The 12,575-nt window shown below is 42.3% G+C and overlaps 1 protein-coding gene across 5 annotated transcripts in view; it reads right to left on the reverse strand.

Moving 5' to 3' along the window:
* dus2 (dihydrouridine synthase 2) overlaps window positions 1-12,575 on the reverse strand; it is a 32,619-nt gene that overhangs the window by 6,628 nt on the left and 13,416 nt on the right. For all 5 annotated transcript variants that reach the window (XM_035418243.1, XM_035418244.1, XM_035418245.1 and 2 more), the window contains 4 exons: window positions 8,904-8,969; window positions 5,307-5,377; window positions 2,263-2,349; window positions 152-320 (listed from right to left, as the gene is read on the reverse strand). In XM_035418243.1, coding sequence (XP_035274134.1) covers window positions 152-320; window positions 2,263-2,349; window positions 5,307-5,377; window positions 8,904-8,969 — 393 coding nt within the window. The remainder of the gene's footprint in view (window positions 1-151; window positions 321-2,262; window positions 2,350-5,306; window positions 5,378-8,903; window positions 8,970-12,575) is intronic.

A 12,575-nucleotide genomic window follows, 5' to 3' on the forward strand; every position in this document is an offset into this window, starting at 1 on the left:
GTCTGCCAAAATGCCTGTAAGGTAATGTAATGTAATACGCAATGTTTACATCATCAATACAGAAGTGGAGATAGTCAGGGACAACAGTAACGGGCCCATGTCACGCTCGCGATGGAACCTGAGGCCGCGGCAGCCTGCAAGCGGAACTCACGTATCGGATGTAGTCCTCCATGACGCGCTCCAGCGACAGCGCCCCCTGGCTGCGGAACACCGACGGGTTCCACATGGCCGCCCTCGCCAGCATCACCGACGACGCCCCGGCGGCCTCCCGAAACGACCGGATGTCCCCGTGGCTTTTGACCAGGTCCAGAGAGCCCCCGCTGCAGGAGGGAGGGCGGGGGGGCGGGCGGGAGAGAGAGAGAGAGAGAGAGAGAGAGAGAGAGAGAGAGAGAGAGAGAGAGAGAGAGAGAGAATAAGAATAAAAGGGAGGTGGGCAGGTAAGAGTTAAAAGCAGACGATGAAATACAAGCATTCTTGGCTGAACTCAGAGAGGCTGACATAAAGACATGGTCACACAAACAAACAGGGGAAAGAATCAGATGCACATGCAGCCTCTGCTGTAGAGACAAAGGCACCTGATTACACACACACACAAACAGGCACACACACAAAAACACGCACGCACACACACGCCTTCGCTGACTAAAATTATCGACCACAACATCAACCTTAAGGCCCTTGTGATGTAGCAATGATTTTTACTGATTTCCTAGTGAATTGAAGGATACATTGGACAACCTTTCCAAGTTTTCACATAATCTGAATGAATAGTGATTTTCAATTCCATTTTTTTTTTGCAAAGTTGGAGCTGTCTAGCACCACCGTGTGAGCTGAGAAAGCCCACGCTATGGCCGTGAAATCCAGTAATATGAGCAATCATGTCAACCCAGTTGGGTGATATTTCATCAATCCGCCTCGAATATGCAAACATGACTGTGAGAATGCACAACCGGGTGCAAGTTTACGTAAGTCCCTAAATGCCTGTAATGTGATGTTTGTTAAGTTTGTCTTTCGATCATCCTTGGACATAACCACAAGAAAAGTAATACCCGTACAGGCTTACATTTTGTGTGAATCAGTCAATATTTGTTTGCGGAGATGCATTTTAAGTCCCCCCAAGAAAATGGTGGAAAATCCGATGTGCAAAAGCTTTTAGTCTTTTGGAGCGAACGTGTTCCTGAGGAGTGACCCATGTACCAACTTTTACAATTATTTGCCAAACGGGGCACATTTTTGTTAATGCGCACTATAGCTGAGGCAAGAGTTCTGCCATCCAAACTTGCCTACCAAGTTCGGCATGCTTCCGGCAAAACAGCTAAAATGTTATGCTAAAACGTCAAAGCCAAGAAATAAATAAAGAAAGAAATAAATAATCCAAGCAAAGCCCATAGGGTTTCCAGCCACTGCTGCGTTTCAACCCCCTAATTAGCAATCAGTGTGGCTCTGAGTGGAGACTTCGCCCAAATGGATGATACTGTCAGCAACAACGATCCCAAACACATTACGGATGTACAGAATCAATGGCGGCAGGCTTATCTTCGAAACAAGCCGCGACAAAACATCTGACTAAACAATTTGGGCTTGTGTGACTGCTGGAACCTGTCCGCAATTAGGCTTGATTAACTGAAATAGGGGCCGACCTCCCTCTCCCTGCCCCAAATACCTCTTCAAACGAATTCCCCGGGTAGATAAATCGGCTTAGAAGTGAACTGGCTTAAGCAAAAATGAAATAATGTCTCGGTAAGGAGGTGAAAACCACAGAGCTGACAGCCTAGAGTCTGCCTGCAGTTGAAAAAGTATGGGTTACCTGCTTTTAAAAACTCATATATGCTTCCAATCTTTTCTCCCACTAAGGTCTGTTACTCTATAACGCTCCAAGTGTGTTTTTCAGGGTGGGAGTGGGGTTAACCATTTTGTGAGACCAGTGTTTCAGAGAGGCTTTGAAAATCCTCTGTTCATTCAGACAAAAGCACATCATAAATTTGAATGCAGGGGCAATGAGAAACTCAGTGACTACAAATACGTCATTTTGGGTCTTAAAGTGGTTAGTGGACAGACAGTGACCAACTTCAATGAATGAAATTGAAACATTTTTGCTTTATAAATGTACTGTGCATGCTTTAAGATGTGACAATGATTCCTCAGAAATACGTACATATACAGGTTAAAACCACAATTTATTTAGTGACGTCTGTTTAAGGTCCTTTAGCAGACCATCACAGGTGACATATGCTAACAGCAAGGCATTGTGGGAAGACTCACTTGGCAATGACGGGAATGGACACGGCTTGAGCCACAGCCTGGATGGCATCACAATGGACAGGGTGCTGTGGCCGCTCCTCTTTGGTCCTGGGAGAGGAGACAACAGTCAGACACATTAGGATCACTGTGTATTATCACTACATGCAATCCTGAGGTTGTTTTTTAGTTTTATGTATTATTATTATTTTCTAAAGATTTTTGACATCCAACATAGAGCCGTACTTGTCCAATTCCCAACCTAATTTGCAATGTCCAATACACTATTTCCTACTGCAGCCATGTTCAGTGGTCCCTATGGCCCAATCTACCGTGTGAAGACATCCGCGGTTCTCCTCTGAAGCGTGTGGTGTGACCAGCCTGCTTCTTTTCACGCCGCAGCCCACAGCTGAGCTCGCAGAGAGCGAAGTCGGGGGAAGGCCCATCACACGCGGCTTTGGCCCTCAGCCCACTGGCTTCCGATCGGCCAGCACGGGGGTGCCCGGAGAGCGTCGAAACGAGGACCCCTAACCGACCGAACCCTCCCGTACCCCGGGCGACGCGATCCTCGGCACAGGTTCGGCCGACCCCGGCGAGGCGGCGTCAAAGTAAAATCGCCCAACCTCGAACCCGAAGCGGCGGCATCTGTCATCGACTCGTTCTGCCTCGCGGGCGGCTCCGGCGTTCCCGTCCCGCACCTGTGCGGCAGGCCGGATCTCCCTCCGGAGCCCCCCACCTCCCACCCCCCTCCGTTTCTGGAGTTGCGGTTTCCCCCCTGCGGGCCCGACAGCACAGCCATCAGAGCCAGGCAGGCCCACCGCTGAGCCAGTCATCTGCGTTCCCGTCGCCCGCCAATCACAAACCCGGCGCCGCGACCGCGGAAACCCGTTTCAGGCCATCTCCCCACAGTCTGGCGAAGTCTTGACACGAGGCCCGCCCGCAAACAAAGACGGAGTGTAGCACAGTGGGTAAGGAACTGGGCTTGTAACCGAAAGATCGCAGGTTCGATTCCCGGGTAGGACACTGCCGTTGTACCCTTGAGCAAGGTACTTAACCAAAATTGCTTCGGTATATATCCAGCTGTATAAATGGATACAATGTAAAAAAAAGTTGTGTAAGTCGCTCTGGATAAGAGCGTCTGCTAAATGCCTGTAATGTAATGTAAGCGCGTGCAAAATACGACGGCTTCGGGTTCGAGACCTTTTCTTTTTTCTGATCTTCCCCTTTTCGGTCAGTTCTAGCACTGAAAACTTCACCTGCCATTAACGGCAAGAACACAAAAAAAGGTGTCACACTAAAGTGTGAACACTTAAATGGAAAAGCCGGGCAGATTAAATTAAAACTATTTTAATTTAACAATTTAACAAGTTCGACTCAATAACTTCTTTAAAAAATAAGACATATATAGAGGAGTTATGACTCCACTTTTTTCCACATCTCTGTAGACCAGTGCCTATGGTTTTCGCATCACTGAACTCTTAATGTGGATTTGTCTTTGTAATGAGGGGTTTATGCACTGCAACCCAACTATAATATCCATCTCTACATATGTCGACATACTGTTCTTGCTGACAGTCTGATCACGTCCTGCATTGACATTCTCAGTTACCTGAGGAACAGTTGCTCTTCTGTATTTCCTGAAATATCACACTAATGCACGACAATCACAGACACTGAATGTGCGTTTTCAACCACAATGCCTGACCCTATTTACTGACATTTTTCCCATAGATCCAAATGCAGATGTCACTTTAGTCACTGTTCCTATTGAAACACTAGCCAATTGAGCAATCTTTGTGACTGCCATCCATGCCCCAATAATGAACCCTCTTTCAAAGTCGTCTTGATCCAAAAATCGAGGTTAACTGGGCCTGCTCAGTATTGTTATACATGCCACAGGGCATGATAAAATGTTATTTGCTTCATTATAGCATGCAGTGCACTTGTATGGAAGCATCTGCATTCGTTATGTTTCTTCACTCAATTATTCAGGTTTTCCATGCATTTGTCACCCGTCTGTATATTAAATGTAAATTTAATATGTTGGTTTAAAATTTTACAGTGCGTCATTAAGAAAAATATACATGTATAACCCAGCTAGGAATCCCATTCCCAGAAGAAAAGTTCCAACAGCTGAGACGTGGCAAGCTAGCAACTTGACAAGCAGCACTGGCTCAGCCCGACTGCTGGCAAGCTCGAGGATGCACCGCACTTCCTATTGCCAAACATAAGACCATCACCTGCGTGCCCATCACTTTCCAATCACAAACACAGCACCGTGACCGGGAAACTCGTTTCACACCACAAGCATCCAGGCATAAGTCAAAACAAAAACCCCAATCCCTAAACAAAGTTTCAAAAAAAAAAAAATAATAATTCAATGGCTTTTGTTTTAGGCTCAAAATGTCCCCTTGTAACTCGGTCAATAACAACAACACCTCGCATTCCCTCTCGTCTACCAGCAGGACAGTCACGGTGTTATCAAACCAATTCTAGGTTAATAGTAGACCTGTGCGCTTCATACAGCAGGTCTTCAGCCTCCAATTCGAGAAACGGCCCTGCAGTGTTCTGTGCCTGCCTAAAGAACACTCCAGCAATCACCGAAAAAGAAATTGTTGTTTTCTTTGTGTTTTGAAAAGAAACAAAAACCTGAAGGCCGTCTGAAAAGGACCGAGCGTAACAAAAACTCATCACGCGCGGACGGACGGGCAACGAGTTTTCCCTCGGACGCTAAATACAGACCCGAAAACAACATCGAAATACCAAGGCTGTGAGGAAAACAAGAGTTCTGACAGCCAGGGTTTCTCCTAAAAAAATTCCTTTTTTTCCCTTGAATGAACACATGGACAAAAGTCCAGTCAAAAGCTGTCGCTTTCAAACGGGCCCGATAACGCAGTCGTGCAGTCTGTTAATCAGCGTGCACTGGTGTGTGCTTGGTACGCAAACCAAACAAACCTGGCAAAGCTCAAATGCATTTTGCTGGAATCCAGGGAGCAACAGGGACCCAACGAGTAGCATGCAACGAACCGAGATGATAAAAAAAAAAATTAAAAAAAAGGACGGGTTACCTGCCGTGAACCGCGATGGCAGCCACGCCTGTCCTCTCGATCCTCCGAGCCAGGTCGACGGTGTTCTCCAGCTGAAAGACACGGCGCACGGTCACATGGTTTCCCTGGGTCAATCCCAATGCAACCGCAGTCCGGGAGAATGCATGCACATGCGAAATATTCCAACAGGTGCAGGATTAAAAAAAAAAAATAGTTAGTAAGAAGACGGAGTATATCTGCACACTGTTTTTTTCTGCTCCCAAAGTGATTTAATGGTACAACGTTTTGACCTCAAAGGTCTTCGTCAGGCACATCCAAATCCCAATGCAAAACACAGGTCATTAAAAATCTCAGAGCAGCCATGTTAATTTGCAACATTTTTTTTCTCTTTTTGGGTAGGGCAGATTAAATCTGAAGTACCGCAACTCAAATAACTGAATCGGCCTCTTGGGCTCCTTCCCGAAGACATGGTTTTGACTGAATGCTGCCATTTATAAATATTCACCCAAAAGTCCCGTTAAATAATAGACATTCCTTATCTTTCTGCTGCATTATACAGAAAAGATGAATAATTATCATTGGGGAAATAATAATGTAAATTTAATGGGCTTAAGGCTCAAAGAAAAAAATAGTCAAATAAAACCAGCATGGAATGGCATATGCTTTTATGCAAATGTATTCAGAAATTCTAGGTCACATTGTTTCAGAGGCATAGCAGACCAGCTGGCCTTTCAGGGGGTAGTAGTCCCATCCAAAACCTTGCCAAAGCACACACATTCGGAAGGAGGGAATTAAAGACAGTCAAATATACACACATACCTTATAGACAGCGTAGTGAAGAAGTATAAGCTCTCTATAATATTTGTACGTATGTGGCATTGTATCTATACATATGTTGCAAAGTCAAGTTAAAATATTAGTTTTTCTACTCTAATAAAAGCCCCCTAGAATGTCAAAATGAAATAAAGAATTTAGAAGCCAGATTCCATTTTCTTGAGAAACCACACTAAATAAGCTAACACCTATATTGATTTTGAATCCACCTATGTTTAACAGCATAAATATTCAACTGCAGGAAAATATCACTGACTTTGTGAGGTCTGACAGCTGATCAGATCAGTCTCGCAGTTACGAAGAGCAAGGAAGTGCCCACAGAATTTTGAGATGAGGTTGTAAGGTTATAAAAAGATTGGTAAAGCTTTGAACCTTACTAAGAGTAATGTTAAGTTCATTATAAAAAAATAAAATTAAAAAAACACAAATATATGGAACAACCCAACCCTACTAAATTGAGCAACTGGTTAAGAAAGGTAATTGCCCGAAAAGTGGCCGGGAGGCCAGCTACAACACCGACATGGTTGCAAAGCTCATTGCCTGAAATGGGAGTGACTGTCCAAAGATCAGCTATCTCTTCAGAGGTTCACGGAATACTTCTGAAGAAAAAAAATAGAATAAAAATATTTTTTGTATCATAAATGTGTTGAATTTACTCTGTTTACATATAAACAACTGATGAATTGAAGACACCCTTAAAAAAAAATAAACTAAACTGTTCAAAGTGCTTAGTTATGGACCAAGGGCTTCATGGTTGAGGACGTTCGTAACGTATTGCACAAAATGGCAGGATGGTAGCCGATAGAGGCCGCGAGGAACCATCGGCGAGAGAGGCGGAGAAACACAATGGCTACGGCCGAAGGCAAAGTGAGGGGCAGGGGACTCCGCGGCTGTGTTTTAGTGACCCCCTCACCCAGTCCACCGGGACGGTGGAGCCGTCTAATCTGCTACCGGGCAATTTGAGGAGGAGGAGGAGGAGGAGGAGGAGGAGGAGGAGAAAAGGAAATGAAACCACAAGCTTAGACCCCGTACGGGAGGGAAAATCCTTCTTAAGAAAAGGGGAGGTCAAGGCTGGCCGGATCGCTCGAGCACAAAATGGCAAGAGGTTTAGTGCCATTGTGAATGACGTCGGGCTTGCCAGCAGTGTCTACAGACTTGCACTTTTTTTGAGGGCGATACCTATGGCAAATGGCCTAAACTTTTGTTTGACCAACACTCTTGAGTAATTAAACTGAACCAGTATTACAGCAGGCCATTCCTAAGTAACAAAAAAAAAAGCTCCTCTAATTTATATTTGAATGGATAATAGCCAAGCAAGTTGTGTCTCTGCCTCTTGCTAAGCATGCCAATTAGCTAGCTGACAGTGCAACATCGATAAAGCAATACATTCTTAAAAACAAAAGTATTCACTTTTAAATTAGCTTTTGCCCGCCTAGAACCAAACTACAAATTAGATTTGTACAGCCAACAGCCATATAAAACCATAAAGCATGCTATTACGATCCTAAAACAGACATAAACAAAAATGATTAGTGGGGGGTTTCTGAAAGTTCAGGTCTTTGTTGCTGTAAAAAAGCTGTTATTACGCCCCGGGGGCACTACAATTATTCCCTCTCCGTTTTTGTTTCTTTGCAGGCTGGTGCGATATTTGACAGCAGGCACACAAAAGGCACGAGCGGCGGCTGAAGCGCTCCTCGGACGTCATCCCGAGACATCAAAGAATACGGCCGCGAGTGAGCTCCATTTCGGGCAACGTCAAATTAATTTCAACTCGAACTTGCTGTCTTGCATTTATAACAGCTGCTGTGTCTCACATTTAGCCTACCATCACTGTGGTATGAAAAATCACCAAAACCTCCTGAAACACAGCAGTTCCGCTTCAAGCACGGAAGGATGAAACGCATACCGAAGGCCGGCCTCCGTTTCTCTGTCCATATTTTCCTACAATGGCCTTAAAATACAGGATTACATTTTTCTACATTAAGTGGGACACTACACAGCAGGTGCATTGGGGGGCAGCTTAAAGCAATTAAAGACAATTAATGCTCCTTCTTTCAGTTTCCTGGATGATCTCCTCTTAACAACAGCGCTAGCAGGAGCCTGCCGTGTGTAATGCGATTTTATCGCGTCGGAAAAACTCTAGCGTGGCGTGTTGTAAACATAAAGGGCCTGCAGGAAAAATAGTTTGGTCTAAATAGCTAAGAGTAACTTCCAATTCTGGACAATTCTGAGCAAATTTTATCTTGAGCTGGCTTTCTTGCATTTTAATGGCTGCTGTGTCGTCTTACGCTACTTATCTTCTTTTATTTTATTTTTAGTAACCTGAACTTCTGTGCAGATTTACATTATAAAGGTTGTAATGTAGCATTTTCAAATGTATTTAGTAACTTAAGACAGTTTGGAAAACACTGAAGTTAACAGTAAATAATTCACGTAATGAAAATATTTGTCTTCTTATTCTTTTTGTCCTTGCCCAACCCCATCACCCCCAGTTATTGTAATTTCTACACATTATCTGAAGAATCCCTCAAGAAAATTTGTTTGTAAAAGTTACAAACCCGCTAACATCAGATCTAGGCTTGAAAACACCCAAAATAACAACTGAACCGTAGCGCATTCACTAGTTCTCATTGACTGCCAATTGTCAGTAAATTTCCACAATTTGTGGGAGATGTTTTGAGAGAAGCAGGGAACAGAGGAGAGCGAGACTGATAAACAGATGCTGATTTCCCTTCCCCCCCCCTGGGCTCCACTCCTCATAAGGACCGACTGACAGACACTCACCGAGGGCAGAATTCGGATTTTACACGTCACCGGTTTGGAAACTCCTTTGACCAGGGTGTTCAATATCTGGAAGAAAAAAAACATGGGGATCACAAGTTTTACATTTTTTTCAAACGTGTGGTTCGCAAATCAGTATTTGAATGATTGGAAGCCACAGCAACCACATGCTTAATATCAAACAGATCCAAGAATACAATCTGGACAACGATCCTCCACCAGTTCAGCGTAAATGTTAAAGCAGTGGTAAAGTAGTTCAACAGAAATACTGGGTACACCAGGGAACAGCGCCATAAATAAGTATGAATAAGTTGAGCGATTAAAAATAAATACAAGGTAACAAAGCAGTGCTTCTATAAATGAGGGAACATAGTCTGTTACTTATAATAGCAAATTAAATGAAGTGTTCCTGCTTCATCTATAACAAGGACGACATCACAAGCACGTTTTAAACAGCAAACAGCCTTGGCACTGTCACTTGAAGCAGAAAATCTCAGGCAAGGAGACCCAGTTTACCACCTCTGGCGTACAAAGCTTTCCTGGATTTACAAACTCAATATCCTCTCCCCAGCTAAATTTAAATGAAGGCTTTGACCGGTCCTACTTCCAATTAACTAGCAGTTACAAATTTCCGTGAAAACTTTTATTTCTGCTGCATTAAGTACAAAAGATTTTCACACAGGATAAAATAAAGTTGCATAAAGCACTCGTATCATGTCCTATGCAAGTAGATGTCACTCATTCTACATGGGAGCCTTGTTCTTGTTCGACTGCAGCTTTTGTAAATAATCTACAGTTTTAATAAAATATGACCAGACTCAGAAAGTAATTACACTTTCTCTACATTCATTAATGCCGTCCAATATATACTTAATTTTTGTAATAAACTTAAATAATGACCGCTAAGCATTTAATTATTTATGTATATCTGTACATAAAAGAACAATTTAATAAAACATCATTAATATTATACAGTGAGTTCCATAATTGTTTTGGACAGACACCTTTTCTTGACTTGGCACACATTTTATATTTTTTTTAATCAAACAATCCACAAGCAGCAGAAGTACAGATTTTCAACTTTTATTAAAGGCTATTTTTATACATTTTGGTTTCACCATGTAGAAATTAAAGTCTCCCGTCCGCACCCCCCACCCCCCACCCCTCACTCCAGTTTCAGGGCACCATAATGTTTGGAACAAATGGCTTCACAGGTGTTTCCAATTAGTCAGGTGTGATAAATTGCTTCCTCAGTGCAGCTGCAAGACAGCTTTCAATATCTAGTTTTGATTCTAGGCTTTTGATTGCCTTTGGAGTCTGTTTTAAGCTCCAAAAGCAATCAAAAGCCTAGAATCAAAACTAGATATCAATATGAGGACCACAGTTGTGCCAATGAAAGTCAAGAAAGATATCATGAAGCTGAGAAATAAGAAAAAAAAGAGACATAGGCCAAACCTTACCAAAATCAACTTCTTAGAACATCATTAAGAAGAACGAGGGCACTGGTAAGCTCAGTAATCGCAAAGGGCCTGGCAGGCCAAGAAAGACCTCTACAGTAGATGACCAAAGAATTCTGACCATAATGAGAAAGAAAATCCCCAAACACCTGTTTGACATAACATTAGTACATCCCAAACATTATGGTGCCCTGATATGGGGGGGGGGGGGTGTATAAAAAGTGCTACAATTCCTACATGGTGAAACCATAATGTATAAAGATATCCTTAAATAAAAACTGAGAATCTGTACTTTAACCACATGTGAATAAAACTGCTGCAGTACGGAGCTATTTTGTTTCCAAATCATATTCATCACATACATACACTAATTTCAATGGTGAGATATACAACATAATCCGAAATAAAGGATTGAAAAATTGTGAAAATCTACAAACAGCTCAATAGATCTGCATTTCTCCCTTTTAGAACTCCTTTTTAACGTCCTACGACACACATGGACTAATTTAAGTTTATGAGTGGAGAAATTAAAAGAGAGGTTGTTTTCAACTAATATGGCTTCAGCTTAGGGAATCCTTCAGTAAACAAAATCCTGGGAAAAACACAAACCTCTCTTAAGATTAAGAAAGTGTGAGCCAAACTGTTATTTCCCAAACAGCAACCCTGTCCTTGGGGTCTGCTCTTGCTGTCGTGCGCCTTACTTACTTGTGTGTGATTCAGAAAAAATGAAGTGAATTAGGCTGCTTTGCGGTAGCCGGGTAGGAATCGGCATCCACTGAGTCTGACCCACACAAGTGGATCTAGAAATAACCGTTCTCTCCATTGTTTGGGCTTTTCAGCTCAGGGTCTCTCTCACTTGTTGCTAGGGTTCTTGTGCTAAAAGGCAGAAGAAAATGCTTCTTCTGACAAAAATAAATAAATAAATAAAGTCGTTCCTCGTAAAATCCAGTCCGTTTGGTCAAAACTCCATCGGGTGTTCTTGAAAAATTTGCACTTATCTACCGCAGTTCTATTCCGTAAGGCTTTTCAAAACAACACCTTTTCTAAAAGACCTACGCGACAGAACAAATATTCTAAAACGTGTCACTCATGAGAGAAATGTGAGAAAATGCTATCCCAAGCATTGACACAATAGGTTTTCACCCAGGATTTACATGTGTAACATTGTAATTTAAAATGCTATTGCTTAAAAAGAAAAAAACTATTTCAATGTTCATCAACCAGCACTTGGTATAATGTGCGAAGGCCTCCTGTTTGTGTTGGTGAATCTTCATGTGCTGAGAGCCCCTAGGATATCAATATCAATACAATTCAACCTGAATGGGTGAAAAGTGTCCATTTACTCAGCATTTGACTACTGGATATTTATTCAGCAATACAATCAGGTTTCAGTTCAGAAACTGCACTTATGAAGAAATGTTTATCTTGTGTAACCCCATCCAGTATTATCCAGGATTCTGTAATGGAGCATGGTGGAGAGGGGCTGGCTTACAGGATTATATATAATACATAAATGCTTTAAATGGGTAGAGAAACATGGATATCTTTTATTCTGTTCGTTTGTGGTGTCTGACAGAAAGCAGGTTCTTCCTAACAATAAACCTATGCTGGTGTAGTTGGAGTGTTTATATTTTTCGTGGTTTAATATTAATGCTCGTCTGACATTTTGAGACAACTTCAATTTGAATTTAGACACCCAAGGCGTGACAAAGTATATAGACACTTCTTATTCATAGATATTTTTTTGCAGCAGCCACTAACCTTTCTCTTTGCTATGCCAAAAAAACTATGGAAAAGGAAAACAAAAAAAAACGTGCATTTAGTAGTGCACACGCAAAAATAAAAATAAGTACAATGTTGCAATACTGTCTGACACTTCTTAACAAACAATAAATAAACAGACAAAACAGATAAATCACTGGTTGAAATATTCAAGCATAAAATAGGCCCCATTTCCAAAAATACAGAAACAAAAATACAGCACAGCTTAGCTTGTGGCTATTTCACGGACAAAATTATGGTCAACTACATTTCCCAAGAGTACAAACGGCAATGGCCCACCTGAGTTCCGAAACTGCAACCAGTTGCAAACCCACACCCAAAATTACCTCACAACTCAGCGTCAGTTCAAAAGTTACAAATACACATTGCCTCTAATACGAAGGACATTACAATTAATGCATTTTCTCTCTGCTACTGTTACTGTAAAATACCAGGA

This window comes from Anguilla anguilla, chromosome 5 (genome assembly GCF_013347855.1).
Source record: "Anguilla anguilla isolate fAngAng1 chromosome 5, fAngAng1.pri, whole genome shotgun sequence".
In the NCBI taxonomy this organism is placed as follows: Eukaryota; Metazoa; Chordata; class Actinopteri; order Anguilliformes; family Anguillidae; genus Anguilla; species Anguilla anguilla.